Source organism: Marmota monax, unplaced genomic scaffold (genome assembly GCF_021218885.2).
Source record: "Marmota monax isolate L192 unplaced genomic scaffold, Marmota_monax_Labrador192_F-V1.1 WCK01_AAM20220418_F8-fsc00027, whole genome shotgun sequence".
Classification (NCBI taxonomy): domain Eukaryota; kingdom Metazoa; phylum Chordata; class Mammalia; order Rodentia; family Sciuridae; genus Marmota; species Marmota monax.
Window position 1 is genome coordinate 17,654,655 of NW_026694617.1, and position 25,234 is coordinate 17,679,888.

The 25,234-nt window shown below is 36.4% G+C and overlaps 1 protein-coding gene across 5 annotated transcripts in view; it reads left to right on the plus strand.

Annotated features, from left to right (window-relative positions):
* The window catches only part of Cog5 (component of oligomeric golgi complex 5), a 374,945-nt gene that overhangs the window by 310 nt on the left and 349,401 nt on the right, over positions 1-25,234 (plus strand). For 3 of the 5 annotated variants that reach the window (XM_046422370.2, XM_046422368.2, XM_046422369.2), the window contains exons 2-5: positions 6,024-6,163; positions 9,175-9,232; positions 11,382-11,436; positions 11,640-11,709. In XM_046422370.2, coding sequence (XP_046278326.1) covers positions 6,024-6,163; positions 9,175-9,232; positions 11,382-11,436; positions 11,640-11,709 — 323 coding nt within the window. Of the gene's footprint in view, positions 1-42; positions 203-6,023; positions 6,164-8,142; positions 8,268-9,174; positions 9,233-11,381; positions 11,437-11,639; positions 11,710-25,234 lie in introns of those variants that run through there. The other 2 variants (XM_046422371.2, XM_058572155.1) reach the window with 2 other exon arrangements.

A 25,234-nucleotide genomic window follows, 5' to 3' on the forward strand; every position in this document is an offset into this window, starting at 1 on the left:
CCCAAGCCAACTTATTCCCCCTCTTCCTTTCTGGTGTCCTAGGAACTCCTGGTTTTGAGTTGCTCCTCTTCTCAACTCCGTCCCCCATGTGTTTGGGCTTCCCTGAAGTTCTAGGACCTCACACCCAGTGACCCGCCTTGGCAGCCACCGCCTGCTGCCGCACTTTTGACGAAAAGATGAAGCATTCTAGCCCATGAAAAGTGTAAGACCTAGAACAGATAATAGACATTTATTGAAAGGAGTTCTTTTTAAAGTGGAGTTGGAAACACCTCCTCCGTTAAATTATTGGGTTATACAGGTGTCCCTTCTTGCAGTCTTGTGTTTCTTTGAGGAGGCAGTTATTCACAATTAGGCAAGCAGGAGGGTTTATACTCTTAGTTCAGGCAGGGGTTATCTATTCGTACAGAAAACAGCAGTCAGATTTATTGGTAGTCAGTTTTGAAGAGAAGTTATCCCCAGTAAGTTTAATATAGTGTACTTGAAAAGCACATTCAGTTGTAGTCCAGTTAACGTGCTGAGTCTCATCATTCAGAATAAAGTTCAGATTTCTGAGGGTAAACATAAGTTTCTTAGTGTTTTCCCTAATGGATATAACGTTCTACCTTGTATTGAAATCATTTGTATACTTACCTTAATCTCTTCTGCTCTATTGTAAACCTCTACGCCCTCTTTTTTTTTTTTTTTCTTGGTACTGGGGATTGAACCCAGGGGCCCTTTACCACTGAGCACATATACTCAGCCCCCATCCCTTTGTTACTTTTTGAGATGTTGTTTCTCTGAGACTCGAGATCTCTCAAGTCGCTGGTGTGCACCACCACACCCTCCGTAAAATCCTTTTTTAACTCCACAATGTTAATAGCCCTATGTTATATACAGTAGGTGCAGAAAGATTTTTTTAAATTGAACATTCCTGTAAGTGTATTATAAAAGGTTAAAAGTTCTAAATTGTTTTTTTCTGTTGAGTATTTTTGTTGACTTTTCATGACAATCTATATACTTTTTTTTTGTCAAAATTAAGGATATTTTCAGGACTAGATTGTGTTGAATCCTTTAGGTTAGGTTCCCTGTCTAATACATCTTTGTTTTTTAATTGAAATTCAATTTAACCAAGTTTTGAACTCTTGTGAGACTGTCTCCATTTTTTTATTCTCAAGTAGCTCACCATCTAGTAGGGGAGAATGGGCCGGGGTTGTGGCTCAGTGGTAGAGCGCTTGCCTAGCACGCATGAGGCTCTGAGTTCAATCCCCGGTACCACATTAAAAAATGAACAAATAAAATAAAGGTGTTGTATCCATCTACAACGAAAAAAAAATTTAAAAAGTTAATAATCTTGTTGAGCTCTAAAAGTAAGTATTATAATAGTGTTGTAATAGTAGCATTAGAACTGTGTACAAAGTAAACCATTAGTTCAGAGGATGATAACTAGAGGTTAGGGATTGGTCAGGCAGTGTCCAGAAAAACCTTTCTAGGATTAGTTGTTGTTTTTTTTTTTCCCAGTGATTACATATGTTTTATTTTTTAAATCAGACATTGTAATTATACATAGCAGTGAGTTCATTTTGGAAAAAATCATACAAGCAAGAAATTTGATTTTAATCCCCATTCTTTCCTCCCTTTGGTCACCCACTTCCTCCCCTATTCTCCCTCTTCTACTCAAATGATCTTCCTTTCATTACTTGATTTATTTTTGATTGGTACTTTCTACATATACATAAAGGTGAAATTCCCTTTGGTACATTTAGATATGCATATAACATTATTTTGTTATATTCATTCCTTCTTTCCTATTCCCATAATTTCTCCCTTCTTCTTGTTCTCTTCCTTCTCTTCTAGTGATTTTCCCTATATATTTATGATATCTGAACACCCCTGTCCCCCAACAACTGTCTTTCCTTTACTTTGTTCTAGTTTCCCCATACCAGAGGAAACATTCCACCTTTGATTTTCTGAGTCTGGCTTATTTCATTTAGCATGATGTTCTCCATTTCCATCCATTTACTGACAAATGCTGTGATTTCATTCTTTTTTATGGATGAATAAAACTTGATTGTGTATATATTCCACATTTTCTTCAACAGGCATTGGGCTGATTCTATAATTTGGCTATTGTGAATGGTGCTGCTATAAATACTGTAGTGATTATATCGCTGTAATATGTTGATTTTAGTTCTTTTGGATAAATATTAAGGAGTGGGTTAGCTGGGTCATATGGTAGTTCCATTCCTGATTTTTTTGAGGAATGGCCATACTACTTTTCAAGTGGTTGTACTAATTTGCAGTCCCACCAGCAATGTATGAGTGTATCTTTCCCCCTACATTTTTGTCAGCTTTTACTATGATATATGTTCTTGATCTTTTGTGTTCATGATCCATTCAGATCATTCTTGATAAAATCTTATTGTAGTTTTGGTTTGCATTTCTTTGATTACTACAGATGTTGAACATTTTTTTTTTCATATATTGTTGGCCATTTGTGTTTCTTTTGAGAAATTTCTGGCTGGGCATGGTGGCACACGCCTGTAATCCCATCAACTCAGGAGGCTAGGCAGGAGAATTGCAAGTTTGAGGCCAGTCTCAGCAACTAAGGCCCTGAGCAACTTAGTGAGATGCTGTTTCAAAATAAAAAAGTAAAAAATAAAAATAATGGCCTGGGGATATGGCTTAGTGTTAAAGTGCATCTGGGTTCAGGTCCCGGTACCAAAAAATTAAAAATAAATAAAAAATAAAAACCAACAAACCCAACCAAGTAAACAAAAAGCAAGAGAAAGAGAGGGAGGGAGAGAGAGAATTTCTGTTTATTCTTTTGCCCATTTATTGATTGGGTTATTTGGTTTTCTGGAATTGAGGTTTTTTTTTTTAAGTTCTTTATCTCTTCTGGATATAATCCCCTGTTAGAGGAGTAGCTGGCAAAGATTTTTTTCCCATTCCATAGGCTCTCTTTTCTTAATAATTTCCTTTGCTGTGCATAAGCTTTTTAATTTGATGGCATCCCATTTATTGATTCTTGTTTTTATTTCTTGAGCTTTAGGCATCTTGTTAAGGAAGTCAGTGCTTGCCACTTTATGATGGATTGTTGACCCTGTTTTTTTTTGAAAAGAGAGAGAGAGAGAGAGGGAATTTTTTAATATTTATTTATTTTTTTAGTTTTCTTTATTTTATTTTTATATGGTGCTGAGGATCGAACCCAGCGACCCGTGCATGCCAGGTGAGCGCGCTACCGCTTGAGCCACATCCCCAGCCTGACCCTGTGTTTCCATCTAGCAGTTGCATTGTTTCTGATCTAACTCCTAAGTCTTTGATCTTTCATGTTTCTTTCAAGTCTTTCATGTTTCTCTTCCTTTTTTCCTGAGCATTCTTTAGTCTCTGATTTATATTATTTCCTTTATCCATCTCCGAATTTTTGGTGTCCCCCCCACTTGCTTCTAAAGCCTATTTCCCCTATTTCCCTGTTTATTTTTTATTTTTCTGCATTCAAAAATTTTTTCATAAATCATCTACTCTTTTTGTTAGCCATCTTCTGAATTATAGAACTACATTTTCAAATGTGTACTGGAATTTCTGTCTTAATAGTGAACAAGCAGTACCAGTTCTACATATGAAAACCTACACATAAACAAATAGTACAAGTTCTACATATAAAAAAATGAAGTAGATTTTTTTCTTCTACTTCTCTCTCCTGATTTTTTCCTCTGGTAGATTCTGTTTCCATTTATTATATGTAGGTAGGTAAAGCCTGCGTGTTCCTTATGTAGATTATGAATTCCTTGGTGGCTGGTGTTTGTTTATGTTCATCTTTGCATATTTAATATCTAGTGGTCTAGCTTAATGCAAAACTGAATTCCCTATTTCAGTTACTTAATCAAGAAACTTGGAAATCATCCTTGATTTGCTGCATCTAATAGCCCATTTTCAGCTTTTCACTAAGTCCTAAACAGTGTGTTTATCTGATTATTTGTTACTCTTATCACTTCCTTGACATTCTTAGTGACACTATCATTTATGCCTTCCTTATGTCACTTGGGCTATTACCATAGTACTGTACTTTACTGTACTTTGTGGCTCTACTTTATGGGTGGCATACTGGTTATCTATCGCAGTAGTAAATCAGCTTTCTGGGAAAATAGAAAAGGTCCTTATTTTATAGTATCTGCCTATTTCCATAGTGTAAATACCCTCCCCCTGGTCAATTTTAAGATATGCACATGTGATGTCAGCTGGCTTACAGAATTCCTGAAAATGTAATAGCTTGCTGCCACAAGGCAACAAGAGCCAATTATAGCAAACTGTTGTGTAACTAATCCCTTTTTAGTCATCCTCCATACCACTGCCAAGATTATTGTTCTAGAACACAAAGCTGACAGTGCTCCTTCTTGTCTTCAAAACTTTAAATGGGATATAATTTGACTATTTTGGGTATCTTAGAGGCCTCTTTTCAAACTGCCTTCCAACTTCATCTCTCATTCTTTACCCTTTCTGCCTAGCAGATACATTCTATGATGTAGACATATCAAAGTTAGTATTTTCCATATTTGTTAAAACATGCCATGGTACTTGCTGTTGCTAAGTCTTCCATTTGCTTGAAATGGCCTTTTCCAATTTGTCTGTCTGACAGGATTATTCTGAGAACCACTGGGCAGATTGGAAGGAAATGTGGTTCTCAGAATTAAGGCCAAAATAGCAGTATTCTTCTTTTACTTCACTTCATTTTGAGTCAAGAATATGAGTCTTTGCTTTTAGCAGAATAATACTTTCAGTTGATATACAAATTAATTAACTCAACCAATGCTGCACATCTGACCATGTGTCCCATTTTTTTGGGGATGTAGTAGGAAACAACACAATGATCTTATCCTCATGGATCATACATTATAGTAGGTATAAACATGGATCATACATTACAGTAGGTGTAAACAGCTCAAGTGTTATTAAATACTTTGTTTTGCTTGTTGGTTTGTTTTGCTTTATAATGTCTGTCAAGGCAGCCCTATCTCTATCTCACATACAGTTAGGAGGCTGTGGTATATATCTACCCTGAGATCATTTTTATGATTTTTTTTGGTTGGGGGGGTACTGGGAATTGAATTCAGGGGTATTTAACCACTGAGCCACAAGACCTTTTTGTTTTTCATTTTGAGACAGGGTCTAAGTTGCTGAGGCTGGCTTCGAACTCACTATCCTCCTGCCTTAGCCTCCCAAGTTGCTGGAATTATAGGCATGTGCTGCTATGCCTAGCTCTGTATATCTACTTTTATCTTTTATTTTCTCCATTTTTTAAATCACTCACAAATTTGTGGGTTCTTTATAGAAAGTTATCTTTTTAACACATAGTATCAGTTCTTTTACCTATTTACTTATTTCGCCTGGAAATCCTAAATTTCAGTAACACTTATAAGTTTCCTTGCCTATTTCTCTTAAAATTCAAGATTCACTTTATTATAACAGTATTCATGCACTGATCTAGAAAGATCTGAGGCCATACATATTATATATACATAGCCAATTTTCCTGTTGTGTTCTCCCTGGCAATGACCTTGTTTTCTTGGAAAAAAGACTATGGTTGGTAGTTATGTTTCAATATTTTACTCAGTGTTTTCCTTCCTTTTGATTCATTAAAAAAGTAAGCATTTAACAGTATAGCAGAGTGGTTCAGAACTTGGGCTCTGCACTTAGACTTCCTGGTTTGAAATTGCAGAGAGTAATGTTGGATAAGTTGCAGGCCCTGTCTGTGCTTGTTCCTCATCTGTGAAATGGGGAAAAGGATAGCTCCAACAGGGTAGCGCAAGTATTGAATGAGTTTGTATATGTTAAGTACTTAAATCAGTGCCTGGCATGTAGTAGACTTGAGTATTCTCACTGCTCTTCAGCTGTTGCCTGCTCCACTCCTTCCTCATTATTATAGGGAAGCATTTATTACAGATCCCAGTGTACAGGAAGATGTCAGAATATGTTAGTTATAATTGTTGTGTTTAATAACTGTGCTTTAGGACAGGATATATAGAGTTGTCCTGATTTTTTTCCTCCAGAGTGTTATAGTGACTTTTTAAATGAAGACTTTGATGTGAAGACTTATACTTCCCAATCTATTCATCAAGCTGTAATTGCTGAACAACTAGCAAAACTTGCCCAAGGGATCAGTCAGTTGGATAAAGAACTACACCTACAGGTAATTCAGTTCTATTGGATCATACAGATTATTCAGCCTAATATGATAATTTAGCCTTTTTGTAGAATCATTATTGTTAAATTTAAGTGCATGTTTGTATGAATAAATGCATATCTTACCGGTGACTTATTTTTCAAACTACATTTTTGCTTTTTGCAGAGTTTTCCGTATATACCTAAAACGTTTTATTTATTCTTACTGTTTACCACATAAATTGATGTGCAATGACTATAATGAGCAAAAAAAAAAATTAGAATGTCTTTGATTAAAAATAATAGAAAATGGAATTTTAGAAAGAGAATAATGAGAAAAATTGGGATGTTATGTTGTGTTTGTAAACACAAAGGTAAAAAAAACCTTTACTGAAATTAAAGAAAGTTGATAAATATGATAAATATTGTGGTGGGTAGAATACAACCGGAACAGTTAGGAGATGGGTCTTAATTTCTGATGTGTAGTTAACTGAATTTCATATCATTTATCATCTTTGAGTTTTTTTTGTTTGTCTTTTAAATCTATGAAATGGGTTGGAATGACTGAGAGGAGGAGATTGCAGTAGATAATCTTGTAGGTTTCTTCCTCTTGTACAATTCTGTAATTTTTTTTTTGGTACCCGGGATTGAACTCAGGGGTGCTGGACCATTGAATCACATCCCCAGCCCTATTTTGTATTTTATTTAGAGACAGGGTCTCACTGAGTTGCTTAGTTAGTGCCTCACTTTTGCTGAGGCTGGCTTTGAACTTGCGATCCTCCTGTCTCAGCCTCCCGAGCCATTGTGATTACAAGTGTGCACCATTGTACCTGCCAATTCTGTAATTTTCATAGGGTAGTTTTACTATATGTTTCTGGTATTGCATTTTGCTTGAATAGGGACTTAATAAATAATTTTTTAGATAATGAAAAAAAATATGCAAATAAATGGACCATGTATCATGAGACATGTCTACTTAAACTTTTTGGGTCTTAGTTTCTTAAATAAAATAGCAGGTTAGAGGATTTGTATGACTTTCTAATGTTACTTTAACTTAAAATTTTTTTATTATATACGGTTCAATATTTATTGACAAATATTTAGAAGACATTTTTAATTGTCATGTTTTGTGTCAGGCTGTGGGGATAGAGAAATGAATAGAACACATTTCCTGACTTTCCAGGGACTCTTAGATCAGTGGCAGACAGACAGAAGTAAAGGCGAACAGATGAGGCATATTTTAATTAGAATAGTACAAGGTGTTTGTGAGATAAGGGAGAATGTAGTTAACTGTGCATGTAGTTCTAAGGTGTTGGCATTTTGCAAGAGTCATCTGAAATTATTTCTGCCTGCTTATGCTTATTTTGTCTATTTTTGCACATACTACATTCTCTGTAGGAATCAGTATGAATTTAAAATTTAACATTTCATAGATAGGACAAGTTACACTGTTAAGTTTAGGATGTGAGAGGAAATCTCTGAATTATAGTATGAGATCTGAACATGCTATAAGTGGTGTTTTTACAGAAGCAAAATTGAGATAATACTAATTGATAAAATAAATACAATAAAATTAATTTGTCAGTGAGATGATTAATATTGCAAAAGATTTACTAGTAGTTAGGGCATGAGGAAAATTCAGATGTCTTCTGGTAACCTCAGAGGTTAAATTAGACTAACACTTGGATAGGAGAGGAAGAGACTTGATAGAATGACAGTGATATCTGAAATAGGACAAAGTGGAGGGTGTCAATGAATGAATCTTTGCTGATTAGGAACTTAAGTTTACCAAGATAGCTTTAGTTCTTTGTAGATACAAATAAGAAACTTTTTATTCATTGGAATTAAGTGTAAAAAATGATAAAGATTTTTCATTCTAAAGATTTGGATAATTTCTTAATGTTCTTCGGAATCGCTTGCCAGTGAATTTTAACTTTTTTTTTTTTTTTTTGGTACCAGGCATTGAATCCAGAGGTGCTCATCCACTGAGCCACATTTCCCAGCCCTTGTTATATTTTTTTTTACATTGAGACAGGGCCTCACCACGTTGCTTAGGTCCTTATTAAATTTCTGAGGCTGGCCTTGAACTTGCAATCTTCCTGCTTGAGCCTCCTGAGCTGCTGGGATTATAGGTGTGTACCACTGTGCCCAGCATGACCTTTAACTCTTAACCTTCTTTACTTTTGTTGTGGTCATCTACACTGCCCTAATTTTCTTATATAAAAATGTCAGTCTTCTGTAGGAAAGAGAATTTGCTGTGACACCAGGAAACTGGAAGCAGGGATATATTTAAGTATAGATAGGCACCAAGCGCCTTATCTGTCCATATTAGGATATAGCTTTGACAGTACTAAATTAAGTTCAAGAACTAAGAAAACCTGATGTTTGAAAACATTCTTTAAAGAGAAAGAAGAATAACCTGTCAAGAACTAGCTGATTTTTCCATTTTTGGTACAACTCCACTTATGTATTTCATTAGGGAAACCAGGGGCTTCCTATGGTCTGAGAGTTCTTATTTCTGAAGAATTAATGTAATGTGTTGAAGGTTAATCCCCAATGTAATAACATTAAGAGTTGAGGGAGTTTTGGGAGAGTAGTAGGGCCCTTATTAGTGAGGGCCAGGGGAGCTGTTCAGGTTTCCTACCATTGAAGACACAGAAAGCACCGTTTATAAGGAATGGGTGTTTACTAGACACCACATTTGCCTGCACCTTGATCTTGGACTCAAAGAACTCCAGAACTATGGACAATAAATCTGTTTGTGAAATTACCAGTCTGTGGTATTTTGTTTAGCACCCCAAATAGACTAAGACAGAGCTAGTGAAAAGTCAATATTTCCTCCTGTTCTATTAAACTATAAACAGATGTAGGTGTTCCCACTAGTAACTTATTTTAAGCACACTTCCACAACCTCATAACCTTCATTTGTATTAGTATTTGTCCCATTTATACACCAAGAAAGAGCTTCAGTTCTTTATTGTGGTAACCAAGAAAAATGCATTATAGAGCAATTGTTGATTATTCATTCTTCATTTTCAGGTTGTTGCAAGACATGAAGATTTACTGGCACAAGCAACAGGGATTGAGTCTTTGGAAGGTACAGTTTATCAGTTACCACAGATTAAGTATGTTCTTGGGGAAGTTAAGAACCTTTAAGTGCAGATAGACCTAATATTAGAAATTGAGATGGGATAGAGTGGAGAGGATTATGCTTTTTTTGGCGTTGGGGTGGGGCAGAAATTAATCTTGGGCATCTCAAATTTAACATAGCAGAGTTCAGGGCTCAAAATTGTATGTGTATGTGTAGGTAGTTTGCTACAAAGAAAATCAATGTATATATACATATTTATATATGTGCATAATATGTGCATATGTACATAAGTATACACACATATGTATATATCAATATTTTATTGAACAGAGAGTATTTAAACATTGGGATTGAATGAAATCCCCAAAAGATTATAGATGGAGTAGAGAAGATTTCTGAGAATCAAGTCTTGGGAGGTACTCCAACATGTAGAGATCTAGCAGAGGAAGGAAGAGTAGGATCAACAAACTCAAGGGTGTGATGACTTGAAGCCTAGAGAAAAATGTATTTTAGGGAGGGAGTGATGAAGTATGTCTGTGACCCTAAAGACAAAATTGACTATTGAATTTGGCAACTTGGAGATTTCAGGTGGCCTTGAAAAGATCTATTTCAATGGAGTATTAGTGAAAACTGATTAAGAGTAGATTGTGAAGAAAATAAGATGTAAGGAAATGCTGACAACCAAGACAAGTAGGGGAATGAACCATGAAACCAGCAAAAAGAAAGGAAAAAAAATAATCCTCAGGTCCTTTTTGGATTCTGTTGGACTGAACCATATTAATGTATTATTGTATGCTGATAGTAATGTTTTATTAGTTCTAATGTTACTTTATTTAGAATATGAAAGGATATCTATACTTAAATTTATTTAGATTACTATGTTTTAAAAATATGTCTGTGCCAGTTGAATATAGAAACTGAGTTTTAAAGAGTAGAATTCAAAATAATTGAATCACAATAATGGAAAGCCTAAATAATGAAGTTTAAGTTCTCTCTGAAAACACTAATAATTTTGTAATTTTTTCATCATGTTGTAAACCTGGATTATAAAGGCAGTAATATGCTTGCTGTCCATATTTATTTGTATAATACATAATTCATTAATTCAAAAAATATTTATCATGGGGCTGGGGATGTGGCTCAAGTGGTAGCGCGCTCACCTGGTATGCGTGGCCCGGGTTCGATCCTTAGCACCACATACAAACAAAGATGTTGTGTCCGCCAAAAAAACCTAAAAATAAATAAATATTAAAAAAATTCTTTCTCCCCTCCCTCCCCCCCTCCCTCTCTTTAAAAAAAAAAATTTATCATGTACCCGCTAATGATTCTGAGTTAGGCTTTGGTTATATAGTAGGGAATGAAAAAGATACTTTCCTTAATATCAGGAATTTATATCCTGGCAGGGGAGTAAAACATTAAACATATATAACTAAATATGTAATTACTTAATATAATTGTGCCATAAAGTAAAAAATATAATATTCTATAAAAGTGAATAAAAAAGGGATCTAAATTAGTAGGGGATCTTGTTAGTAATTGTTTCTGTTAAGCACAAGTCTTGAAGAAATAGTGGGAATTATCTTATAGGAAATTAAGGGCTAGCTAGAGTAAGTACTCCATTTCCAGATAATGTGGGATCTAACAGACTAAGCTATGGACTATAGTTTTAATATAATAGTGAAGAGGAGACCACAGACGGGTTTTAAGCAGAAGAATAGTATGATACAATTTGAACTTTTGAAGATTTCAAGGCTTTGTTTTTATAGTAGTAAAGTACATGTAATAAAATTTACTATTTTAACCATTTTAAAGTATACAAATTAGTGGCATTAAGTACATTTACAATGTTCAAGAACTGTACCACTACCTAGTTCAAGAACTGTTTCACCAATCCAAATGAAAACCCTATACTCATTAAGCAGTCATACTCAGGTCCCTCAGATTTCTTTTGTGGGGTAAGCATTGAAGGGGGAAGCTAGTTATAGGTTTTCATAACAGTGCAAGTAAAAGATATCGATCGGTTGCTTGGATTAGGATGGTGGCAGAAAATGTTAAAATTAGATTTGTATATATATTAATTTTATTTAATTAATTTATTTTTACCCAGTGTGAATCCTTGTACTTGTAATGCCAATGTAAGTTGTTGTTTTCCCAGGTGTTCTTCAGATGATGCAGACAAGAATTGGGGCTTTACAAGGAGCTGTGGATAGGTACTGTTATTCATTTTATAAATATATGGTGTGAAATTATTTGTTTATATTTTGAAAATGATTCTTTTTTTTTTTTTGTGGTGCTTGGGATTGAACCCAGGTACTTGTGCATGTGAGGCAAGCACTCTACCAACTGAGCTATATTCCCAGCCCTTTGAAGATGATTTTGTTCTTATTTCTCTTTCTCTTTTTTCCTCTCTTAGGATGAAAGCAAAAATTGTGGAGCCATACAATAAAATAGTAGCCCGCACGGCACAATTAGCAAGGCTTCAGGTAGGTTCTCACTTTTATTTTTAAAAAACTTTATTATTATTATTTATGTTGTTTTTATAAATTTTATTTCTACAAACTTTATTATTATTATTCATGTTGTTTTATAAATGTGCTTATTTAAAGAATATATATCCTGCAGAAATAAAAGAATTGGATAGAACATGAGAGAAAAGGGGACGAAGTAATAAATAGCCCTAGAAGATATCCAGTTTAAAAAAATATAAATCCAAATTATTTAAGTGAATTATTTTAATTCTCGTTATTGCTGTTTAATATATCATTTACTGTTTTATTTTCATCTTCAATTTCTTTCATCAATTTTTATGGTTTTTGTTGTATAGATCTTTTACCTACTTAGTAAATTTTGTTCCTAAGTATTTTATTTCATTTTTGTAGCTGTTAAAAATTGGACTATTTTCTGGATTTACTTTTCATTTTCAGTGTTCAGAAATACTACTGATTTTTTTGAGAATTTTTTAATATTTATTTTTTAGTTTTCGGTGGACACAACATCTTATTTTATTTTTATGTGGTGCTGAGGATTGAACCCAGCGACCCGCGCATGCCAGGCGAGCGCGCTACCACTTGAGCCACATCCCCAGCCCAATACTACTGATTTTTGTATGTTGGTTTTTGTATCCTGCAACTTTATCAAATTCATTTTCTGTTTTTGGTGAAATATCAAGGGTTTTCTACATATCAGATCATATCTGCAAATAGGGATGATTCTTGCTTTTGGGTTTGGATGCTTTTATTTCTCTTTCCTCATATCTCTGGCTAAGACTTTCAGTATTGTGTTGAATAGGAGTGGTAAGAGTAGATATCCTTCCTCTGTTCCTGATCTTAGAGAAAAAGCTTTGAACATTTTACCAGTGAGTACAATGTTACCTTTGGTATTGTATATGTATTATATACGGTCTCTATTGTGTTGAAGCACACTCTTTTGAGAAGCACACTAATTTGTTGAGAGTTTTTTTTAAATTATGAAAGGATGTTGAATTTTGCCAAATGGCTTTTCTGCACCTGTTGACAGGATCAAATGTTTTTTTTTTCTTCAATGTGTTAATGTGGTCAATCACTTTCATTGATTTATATATGTTGAACCATCGTTGTATCCCAAGGATAAATACCCTTTGGTCATTGTAATGATCCTTATAATATGCTGTTGAATTTGATAGTATTTTGTTGAGAATTTTGCATCTATATTGATTAGGGATATTGACCTGTAATTTTCTCTTCTTGTAGTGTCTTTGCTTGGCCTTGGTATCAGGGTATGCTAACCTCAGAAAATGAGTTTAAAAGCATCCCCTCCTCTTCTGTGTTTTGAAAGAGCAAGAACAATTGGTGTTAATCTTTAAATGTTTGTCAGAATTTCATCAGTGAAAGTGTTAAGTTCCTGAACTTTGCTTTGATGGGATACTTTTTATCATAGATTCAATTTTGTTACTTATTATTGGTCTGTTCAGATTTTGTTTCCTCATGATTTAGTCTTGGTAGGTTGTATATGTCTAGGAATTATTCAATTTGTTGCTCTATAATTGTTCATAAATTACAATCCTTGTATTTCTGAGGTATCAATTGTAATTTGAGCCCTTTTTTTCCCTTAGTCTAACTAAAGTTTTTTTGAATTTGTGTATCTTTTCAAAACATCAGTTCTTAGTTTTGTTGATTTGAGGGGCAGTTCTGGGGATTGAACTCAAGGCTTCATGCATTGCTAGGTGTGAACTGAACTATACCTCAGTTGATCTTTCCTATTCTTTTTTTTTCCTTATACCTTTATTTATTTATTTATTTTTATTTTTTAGGTGTAGATGGACAAAACACAATGTCTTTATTTTTTTTTTATGAGGTGCTGAGGATCAAACCCAGGTCCCGCCTGTGCTAGGGGAGCGCTCTACCGCTGAGCCACAATCCCAGCCCCTATTTATTTATTTTTATGTGGTACTAAGGATTGAACCCAGTGCCTCACACGTGCTAGGCAAGTACTCTACCACTGAGCCACAACTCCAGTGCCTCCTATTATGTTTCTAATCTTTTATTTTTTCTATTTCTGCTTTGATCTGTATTATTTTCTTTCATCTAATAACTTTAGGCTTAGTTTTTTTTTTCCTAGTTCTTGAGATTTAATGTTATTAGCTCATTTGAAATGTTCTATTTTGATGTGGGTGTTTATTGCTATAGAATTCCATCTCAGAATTACTTTTGCTTTATCCCATAAGTTTTGGTATGTTGTGTATTGTCCATTTTTGTTTTTCTAGAGATATTTTAAAATTTCCCTTTTAATTTCTTTTTTTGATCCATGGTTGTTTGGGATCATGCTGTTTAATTTCCACATTTGTAAATTTTCCAGAATTTAACCTGTTATTGATTTCTAGTTTCATATCATTGTGATCAGAAGAGATATTTGGTATAATTTTAGTTTTCTTCTATTTTTTAAGACTTGTTTTGTGGCCTAACATATGATCTATCTTGAGGAGTGTTCCTTTGAACTTGAGAAGAATATATATTCTGCTGCTCTTGGATGGAATGTTCTATAAATGTCTGTTAGATACATTTGGTGTACAGTGTGGTTCAGGTCTGCTATTTTTTTACTTCTTGGTGATCTGTACATTGCTTAAGGTGGGGTATTGAAGTCCCCTATTATTTGGCATTTCTCTCTCTCTCTTGCTCACTCAATTGATAGATTGGTATTAGCTTTAAATATTACGGTACCTCTGTGTAGCGTGCATATATAATTATGGTGGTTATGTCATCTTACTGAATTGACCTCCTGTATCTTTATAAAATGATTTTTGTCTCTTTTTATGGTTTTTGGCTTATAGTCTGTTTTATCAATATAGCTGTAGCTAGCTCTTTTCTCTTTAGTTTCCATTTTTATTTTCTACTCCTTCATGTTCCTCACGTTCATTCTGTGTATATTCCTAAAAGTGAAATGAGTGTCTTAGGGAACGCATAGTTGGGTCTTTTGTTTTTGTAAAAAATTTATTCAGTCACTGTGTCTTTTGACTGTGATAGTTGACTGTGATACTGTTGTTACTTTGTTGATTGTTTTCTGTTTCTTTTGTGGATCCTTTACTCCTTTCTTGCTGTCTTTCTTTGTGATAAGGTGATTTTAAAATTTTTGAGATATTTTGATTTCTTTTCATTTATTTTTTGGGACTCTAGGGATTGAACCCAGGGCCTTTTGAATGCTAAACCCATGTTGTACCACCGAGCTGCATCCAAAATCCTCTTATTTTTTATTCTTTTAATGTATCTATTAACAGATTTTGATGATTATCATGAGACTTTCGTAAAACACCCTATATTTATAACAGGTTATTTTACACTGATCACAATTGAACTTTGCACAAAACCTTTTTATTTACTCCACCCTGTATTTTATATTTTGATATACCCATTTATATCTTATTATTGCATATTTCTTAAAAATTATTGTAGCCATGACTTAATTGTTTCCTCTTTTAACCTTCCTGCTAAAGATACATGTGACTTGCATACCACCATTACAATATTAACGTACAGTAGTTCTCCATCATCTATTGTTTGGATTTCTGTGGTTTCACTTGTCGGTGATCAACTATGGTCCAAACATATTAATTGGAAATTTTCAGAAATAAACAATTTATGTTTTAAGTTGCACAATGTTTTAAGTAGCAGGATTAAATCTTGTACTATTCTGCTCCATTCTGTGCAGGATATGAATTATCTCTTTGTCCAGTATATCCATAGTGTATATGTTATACACACCTTTTAGTTACTTTGTCTCATCAGATTGACTGTTATGACATTGCAGTACTTGTATTTGGGGTACATTTCTATCTGTGGATTAAGGCATTCAACAGGAATTCTCAGACTGTATTCCTCATGGATAATGGGGCTGACTATGTGTTCTGAATTTGAATTCGTACTTGCTTTTATCAGTGCTTTCTATTTTCATGTCACTAATTATCATCTTTTGTTGAAAAACTCCCTTTAGCATTTCTTGTAAGGCAGTCTAGTGGTGATGAACTTTCTCAGCTTTTGTTAGGGAAAGCTATTTTTTTCTCTTAATTTCTGAAGGATAGTTTTGCTGATAAAAGTATTTTTAGTTGGCAGTATTTTTCTTTTAGCATGTTGAATTGATCTCTCCTGGCCTGTATGGCTTCTGCTGGAAAATCTGCTTTTTAGTTGTATTGAAATTCCTTTGTATACAATATACCTCTTTGCTCTTGCTGCTTTCAAGATCTTGTTTTTATCTTTGATTTTTCAAGTTTATTTTGCTCTGGTCTTGATTGGGTGAAATTGATTGGGGATCTTTGAGATTCCTGTCCCTGGATGTTTGTCTTTCCTAGAATTGGTAAGCTTGTCATCTTTTCTGCCCATTTCTCTGCCTCTTCTGGGCTACATTGGTGTGTTTGATGGTAACTACTATAAGCTTTTTTTGCTTTTTAAAATCCTTTTATCTTTATATTTGTCTGATTCAGTATTTTTAAATAACCTGTCTCTGAGATCACTGATTCTTTCCTTTGCATGATCAAGTCAGCTGTTGAAAATGTATGGACATTTTCTCATTATTGTGTTCTTTTTTATAGTTTCAATTAATTGTTGAAATTCTCATTTTGTTTTTTTGTCCTTTCTCTCATTCCATTTAGCTGTGTTTTTTGGTTGCTTTCTGAGCTGCTTTAATGTGATTATTTTGAATTCTTTGGAAGTATGTAAATCTCTATTCCTTAATTGTTGGTTATTGGTGCTTTATTTTGTTTTCTTTGATGGTTTCCCTGATTATTAGTGATCCTTGTTGCCTTGTGTTGGTATCTGCACATTTAAAGAATTAGGGACTTATTCCTGTCTATGCAGACTATATTTGACTGGGAATGCCCTTCTGCATTGAGCCTGTTCAGAGATTGTGGGTAGAGCATCTGGTGTGGTTCAGGTGCAGGCTTGTTGCTTTGGTACCTGGTCATCAGTTGGACAAGTTTGGCTTCAGGGTCCAAAGCATTGGGTCTGGAGCCTATGTCCAATGAGGAAGGTCTTTGAGATCTTTTCAGATTTTGGGGATCTTTGAGATTCCTGTCCCTGGATGTTTGTCTTTCCTAGAATTGGTAAGCTGTTGTCATAAATTTTCTGCCCCTGTTTCTCTGCTTTTTCTGGCCTACATTGGTGTGTTTGATGGTGTTTCATAACTACTGTAAGTTTTGTTTTTGATGAAAGAACAAACAAGGCTTGTCGTTGGAGCAAATGCCCGTTTATTGAGGAACAGCTCTGCATATTTATAGAGCCAGGGGTGGTTTGACAGTTGGCATGAGGTGCTTTTTGATTGGAGGGTAAGGATCAGGTGAGCCAGCAGGGCTAGTCTGATTGGTGGGTAGGATCAGGTGAACCAGCAGGGCTCACCATTGTATGGCTCTTCTTGGGGTATGGGGAAGTTAGTCTTTGGAGCCGGGGCGACTCCCAACAGTTTTTAAATTTATATCAGCTTGGGTCTGCTGGTTTAGGCCTTCATCCTGGGTCCATAGTGCTAGGCTAGCTCCCACTGTGGTGGATCTGTTGACTTAGCTTTACTCTTACATGCCTGGAGCCTGTATTTGTGAGGGCCAGCCTGAAACCTATGTCCTTGGACACTGATCTGATACTGGGACTGACTCTGAGCCTGAATCTGCAAGATGAAGCTAAGTGCTAGAACATTCTGGTACCCAGATCCTCTGGGACAGATTTGAAACCTGAATCCATGGTGGTGGCCTGGATTTGTGGTGAGTCTGGGTTGTAAGTCTGTGGGTTGGGCCTTTGTCCTGAGTCTACTAGGGGTAGCCTGGGGCATGAATGAATCTATAGGGGAGTTTCTGGACCTCTTTTATATATAGTATTGGCCTGGAATGTATGTCCATGAGGGTTGGCCTGGAGCTTGGGTAATAAGGACAGGTCTAAGTTATGGCTTTGTGACTCGGTGTTGTGTTCTACTGGCATGGGCCTAGACACTTGGTCTGCTGGAGCAGACTGGGATGCTGGGCTTGCTGAAAAGTGGGGCCACAGTGGCAGATCTAGAATTTTTCTCTGGTGTCTGGCTTTATGTCTGAGGCTATAGATGCCTATCTGGTATTGTGGTGGGCCTGAACTGGGGCCACATGATCTGGTTTGGAGCACGATGTCTCAGGGGCTTGCCTGATTCTAGTGTCTGTGGGTGCTAAGCTGATGCAGAGGGCAGACTTGAAGCCTAGCTAGGTCTGTGGTGTGTCTGGTGCTGAATTAGTCCTGGAGATAAGTCTGTAATGCTAACCTGGAGTCTGGGCCACAGGGTTTGGCTTATTGCTCGAATAGACCCAAAATATGGGGCTAGTCAGAGACTGGGTTTTTGGGGTATTAGCCTGGTGGTGGGATGGGTCAGGAGGCCTGGTCTGCAAGTGCTGGCACAGAATGTGGGATATTAGGGTTTGTCTGATACTGGCTTTCACTGTGGAATGCTTGCTGTTAGGGTCCAAGCCACAGTCCAGTACTCATTTCTTTCTCTGTCCCCCTCCTAGAAGATATTTTTGTGTCAAGGTGCCTGGGGTGGGGAAAGGGTACATGGCCATTTCTATTAATGTGGCATTTCTTATTTCTGTGCTATACTCAGATGCTGTAATGTCTCACCTGCTTTTCTTTCATCTTGTGAAGGTATTTTTGTGCTTGGAAAAATTATGCAAATTATTGTGGCTGCAAGCTGAAATGCTGGAGAAAGGGCAATAATAAAATAGATATTGAAAAAAGCATCCTGGTTCTGTCGCAGATGTAAGGATAGCCAAACTGGAGTTTTGGATATCAGCTGTTATGGATTTGAGCCAAATCATCTTCTTTTTGGTCTGTAGAAATCGCTTTAGTTAATCTCTCTGGAATCCAAATCGGCTGCTGTTCTCCCTGTGGAAACACACAAACAGACCCCCGACTCCAGACAATTACTGGGTCAGGACCTTTCCATTGTCCTGTTAGAATATCCTTCCAAAGTACCTTGGGTTTATGCACATTTTTTGGACACATATGCCTTTCCGCAGCACTAAGCCCTGATGAATCCAAATTTAAAAAGTTTAGAGTAAAAAGGGTTATTTTAAGTTTATCTTTGGGGACTATATACCCCTTCCCAATTCCTTCTTTTTGCTTTAGTAAGTACATTTTAATAGTTTGATGAGCTCTTTCAACTATGCCTTGTCCCTGTGGATTGTATGGGATTCCTGTTATATGAGTAATGCCAAATGATGAGCAAAATTGTTTAAAAGAGGTAGAAGTATAACCAGGGGCATTATTTGTTTTTAACTGTTTTGGAACACCCACAGTGGCAAAATTTTGTAAGCAATGAGCTATAACATCTTTAGTTTTTTCTCCGGCATGAAGGGAGCCCATCAAAAATCCAGAAGAAGTATCAACTGTAACATGCAAATATTTTAATTTTCCAAATTCTGGCAAGTGTGTGACGTCCATCTGCCAAATATGGTTAGGTATCAATCCTCTAGGATTGACTCCAAGATTAACTTGTGGTAAAAAGGTCACACAATTTTGACATTGTTTTATTATTTGTCTAGCTTGTTCCTTAGTTATTTTAAAACGCTTTTGTAAAGTATTAGCATTGACATGGAACCTTTTATGAAAATTTACAGCTTCTTCTAGTGTAGAGAAAATATGTATGTCATGTGTAGTTTTATTTGCTAAATCATTGCCCAAACTAAGGGTGCCAGGCAATCCTGTATGTGCCCTGATATGTCCTATAAAGAATGGATCTTTTCTGTCCCAGATTAGACTTTGTATAGTGCAAAGCAAAGAGAAAACAGTAGAGGAAGGGGAAATCCTACCAGCATCTTCAAGGGATACTATAGCATTAACTATATACTGACTATCAGAAAATAAATTAAATACAGAATCTTTAAACATCACAAAAGCTTGTAATACTGCATTAAGCTCTACCTTTTGAGCTGATTGTTTTGGTACTAAAAATGTAAAAGTTTGATCAGGTGTAACTATTGCTGCTGTACCATTATTTGACCCATCAGTGAATATATTTGGAGCATTCATGATAGGTGTTTTTCTTGTCATTTTTGGAAAAATTACAGGATGCGATGACCAAAAAGACAATAAAGGATTAGATGGTAAGTGGTTATCAACTGAAACATTAGATTTGCACATGATTATTGCCCAAGTATTTAACTCATTAGCTAACTCATCAATTTGATTCATAGTATATGGAGTAATAATTTTATTGGGAGAAATTCCAAACACTCCCTTTGCTGCTTTTATTCCTTTGAGTATTAATTGTCCTATAGCCTCAGGATACCTAGTAAGAATAGTGTTAGGAGAATAAGATAAATGTATCCATATAATGGACTTTCTTGCCAAAATACTCCTGTAGCAATATTTTTTGTTGGTAGTACAATAAATAATAAAGGCGAACTTATATCAATTCTATCCAAATGCATATTTTCCATATATGTTTCAATGATTTTTAATGCCTTTCTTGCTTCAGGTGTTAACATTCGGGGTGAATCTGGATCTGATGGACCTTTTAGGATATCAAATAAAGGTCCCAACTCTCCTGTTGGTATACCTAGATAAGGCCTTATCCAATTTATGTCTCCTAATAACTTTTGAAAGTCGTTAAGTGATTTGAGTTGATCTACTCGTATTTGAATTTTTGGTGGACGGACCATGGTTGAGGATAATAGAACTCCTAAATAATTAATTGGAAAATTTAATTGTACTTTATCTATTGCTATCTCTAGATTATAATTTTTTAATAAGTTTGTAAGTGTGGCATAACATTCTAGCAATGTGTTTTTAGCTTTGTGTGCTAATAATACATCATCCATATAGTGAAATATTTGTAGTTAAGGATTTTTATTTCTAAGTGGCTGGATTATTTTGTTAACATAAATTAGACACATAGTTGGGCTGTTAGCCATCCCTTGAGGGAGTACTTTCTACTCATATCTCTGATCAGGACCTTCATGATTCAGTGCAGGGATAGTAAATGCAAAACGTGGACTATCCTCAGGATGAATTGGAATTGAAAAAAAACAATCTTTAATATCTATAACTAAAACATACCAAGTTTTTGGCAAAGCAGACAATTGAGGAATCCCCGATTGAGCAGGTCCCATAATAACCATCTCATTATTAATGGTTCTTAAATCTTGCAATAATCTCCATTTACCAGATTTCTTTTTGATGACAAAAATGGGAGTATTATGGGGAGATACAGAAGGTTGTATATGTCCTTCCGCTAATTGTTGTTTGACCAGGTCATGGGCTGCTTGTATCTTTTCTGTAGTCAGGGGCCACTGAGGAACCCATACTGGTCTTTCTGATTTCCAAGTAATTTTTATTGTCTCAGTGGCCCTTTCTGAAAATCCAACCCATGTCTGTCTATTCCTTGATCTATTTGTATTGGTGCTGCTATACCTTGTTCTTGTTTTTCTAATCTTTTTCCTTTCCTAAAACCTTGTCTAGTCATAATAGTGGGTGCATTTTGGTTGATGTTATTTGTTAATGTCAAACCTAATTGATCTAGGACATCTCGTCCCCATAAATTTACGGGAAGATGATCCAATACATATGGCTGTATAGTTCCTTCACATCCTTCAGGATCCTTCAAATCTAATACCATTGCACTTCTATGGGGATTAGTCGCCAGTCCTAGGCCTCGAAGCGTTTGAGTGGCTTGTTGTAATGGCCAATGTTTTGGCCATTCTTGACGAGAGATGATGCTAAGGTCTGCACCTGTATCCAGTAGGCCATTAAATTCATGTCCTTGAATATTTAGTTTTAGCATGGGGCGAGAATCTAAATTTAAAGAAAGCATAGCCCAATCTACACCTGTGGAGCTTAATCTCTTGGAATCTCTTTCTACAGCACGACTGGAAAATTTATCATATAGGCTTGGTATTATTAGTAACTGTGCTATTCTATTTCCTGGTGAAATTACTGATATACCCTTTGGAGAACTGGCTATAATTTTTATTTCACCTTCATAATCGGGATCAATTACCCCAGGACTTATCATAAGTCCTTTTAGAGTAGAAGAGCTGCGTCCCAATAATAAGCCTACTGTTCCTTTGGGAAGAGGTCCTTTTACCCCTGTGGGAATGATTTGAACTCCCATCTCTGGAGTTAGTACTGCTCTGGCGGAGGCGCAGATGTCCAACCCTGCGCTCCCTCTGGTTTGTCTGATGAGGGATCTGATGGACAATGTGTCCTGGGCACTACCCTGATGGGGTTGCTGGGTTCCTCCAGTGCTCCGTATATTTGTGGTTTTGGGCCCCGGAGCATTGGGCCCCCCTGTCCATTTTTTGGCAAAGGAGCCCAATGCCTTTCTCCATGATATCGTGGATAAACACCTGGTCCTTGTTCGTTTTTTGATAATGGAGTACCCTCTATGGTGGTTTGAGAACGGCATTCATTAGCCCAATGTCTCCCCCTATGGCATCGTGGGCAAATACCCGGTATTCTACTCCTTTGATACCTAGTTTTGTTAAACCCTCCTCCAATGGGGCAATTCTTTTTAAAATGTCCTGTTTGTTCACAATTGTAGCATGTTCTTGGCCTGGCATCTAAAGCCTGTTTTACTGCAGCTGCCACAATTTGCCCTTGTTCATTAATGTCTCTGGCATCTAAAGCCTGTTTTTCTGCAGCTGCCACGACTTGCTCTTGTTCATTAATGTCTCTACATAATTTAATATATGTGTTTAAATCTTCATGTTTCCATGGTCTAATGATATCTCTGCACCAACTATTCGCTTGGTCATAAGCCAGTTGTTTTATTAATAGCATTGCTTGTTCTGTATTCCCAAAAACTCTGGTAGCTGTTTGAATAAGTCTATCTACAAATTCAGTGTAAGATTCATTTGCTCCTTGTATTACCTTAGATAATTGACCTTGTAAACCTCCATGTCCTTGTAAAGTCTTCCATGCCCTAACCGCCTCTACAGCAATTTGTGCGTATACGCCAGGATCATATGCAATTTGTTGCTGCTTATCCTCATAAGGTCCCTTTCCTAACAACATATCTAGATTTCTCTGAGGATAACCAGCTGCTGCATTTCGCGTAGCCGTCTCCTTGCAAAATTCCTCATTGGCAACCTTCCATAACAGGTATTGACCTCCATTTAGCACAGCTTTACACATATTAGCCCAATCTGCTGGCGTCATGTTCAAGTTGTTAATGGATTCGACCAACCTTACAGTGAAGGGTGCTTGAGGAGCATAGGTTGTTACATCCTCTTTTAGCTGCTTCACTATTTTGAAATTTAAAACATGGTGAATTCGCTGCCCTCCTACCTCAAATAGAGGGCATGTTAATACTTGAGATCCTGTCTCAGGATCCGAACTATCAACTGCGGGGGTTGGGGGCCTCCCAGCATATGGAGGTGGCCTTGTTAGTTGGACATTTATGTGCTCTGGTGATAGAAAGGTGTTAGTAGCAGTCTCCTGTAGAGGTGGCGCTGTTGGTTGGACAATTACGCCCTCTGGTGATAGAAAGTTGTTAGTAGCAGTCTCCTTTTGTAACTTTCCCCCTGATGGCTTTTTCTGCTCTAAGCTTTCTTCCTCCATCTTTGTCTGAACTGAAGGCTTTGGACTAAGCAAACCAGATACAAACGTCCACAATGGCAATGTGCCAACTGGCAGAGTCCCTGGGCTGTTCTTTTCTATTCTTTTTAAATCTTCACCATGATGGTTCCATTGTGATATATTTAACAAGTCCTCCTTAAAAAGCCATGGGCTACATTTTTGTATTGTATCAACGTATGCCCTGACTGCTCTTGATTTTACTGAGATGCCTCCTTCCTCTAACAATTTACTTAACACTCTTTCAGTTTGTTTTTTACTAATTTCTGATCCCTTATTTCTACTATAATACAACCCAACAAGATGACGCCAAACAAAACCGAGACAGAATGAAATAAAAAGGGAACAACAAAAAGTCATTATAGCCTTTCTATCCTCCTGACATGTGCATCCGTCCTTTCTCCCTATCTGTTCCTCAGACGTAAATAGTTTTTCCTCAGATGTGAGCGGTTTTTCTTCCGTCTCACTCATCTCCAGGGACAGGCAACTTAAAACAAAAGTGAAGCAAAACAAAAGAGGAATCTTAAAATGGCTACCCATCCTCTCGCCCTACCCTCAGGGGGGAGCAGTTTATCTTATCACTTACCCTCAGTCGCTCCCTCTGCGAGCACCAAATGCCGCAGTCTGGCTGGGCACAATTCAGGAGCCACTTGTCAAAAGAAACGAAGTTTATTTTTAGAACCACACATTCCAAACAAAACCGCTCCTCAGGAAAAACCCTCAGAGCCCAACTGCCACCACCGGCTTCCCACAAACCTCTCTCTCAACCACAAGCCTCTCCACCTCCCACAATCCTCCTGCTCTTGGGGCTGATTGGCTGGGTCTCATGGGCGGAGCCAAAAAAGTCCCCCAATGAGTAGCTCCGTGGTCTGAAAGGGCAGGGAAACAGCCCAATGAGCATCACTGCAGAGGAGCCAATGAGCTAGATGTTGCTGGGGCGCTGTGAGCCAATCATCAGCTGGCAGTCTGAAAGTTTGCTGGGGCCCCTTAGGCTGTGGCTCTCAACAGCTGGAAATTATGTTATCTTGCTGACATAATTCTTCAACATCTCGTGTTGATTTTTTTTTTTTAATGTTATCTAAAACTGCAGTACCCAACTTTTTGAAAATAGTATGCCTTTAAAAAATGATTCATCCATGTTGATTGTTTAGTTGCTTAATTTGTATTGCTGTAGAATATTCTGCTGATTTCATATAAATGGATCATACATTTGAGGCATTTTATGTTTGGCTTCCTTCATTTGGCATAGTATTTTCAAGATTTATTCATTTTGCAGGATAGATCATTCATCCTTTTTTAAAGACTAAATAGTATTTCATTGTGTCAGTATGCCACTTTTTGTTTATCTATTGGTTGATGGATATTTTTTCTGCTTTTTAGCAATTATAAATTAAGGCTGCTATGAACAAGGTTTGTGTCTAATTTTTTTTGTATGGACATATTTAAAAAAATTGTCTTGGATATGTTTATTCCTAAGAATATCTATGACAGGTCATATAACAACTCTATGTGTAACATTTTGAGGGATGCCAAACTGTTTCCAAGGCATCTGCACTGTTTTCTATTCCCATCAGGAATGTGTGAAGGTTCTAAGTTTTCTATTTCTTTCCAACGTTTTTCTTTTTAATAGAGCAGTTGTATTGGATGTGGAAAAAGTATCTCAATCCAGGTATAGATACTCATGCCTGTAATCCCAGTGTCTTGGGAGGCTGAGGCAGGAGGATTGTGAGTTCAAGGCCAGTCTCAGCAACTTATAGAGACTCTAAGCAACTCAGCAAGATCCTGTCTCTAATAAAATACAAAAAGAGGATAAGGATGTGGCTCAGTGGTAAAGCACCTCTGGGTTCAATCCCCAGTACCTAAAACAAAACAAAACAGAAACTCATTGTCATTTTAATTTACATTTCTCTAATAACTAATGATATTGACTGTGTCTTATTATGCCTATTGACCACTTATA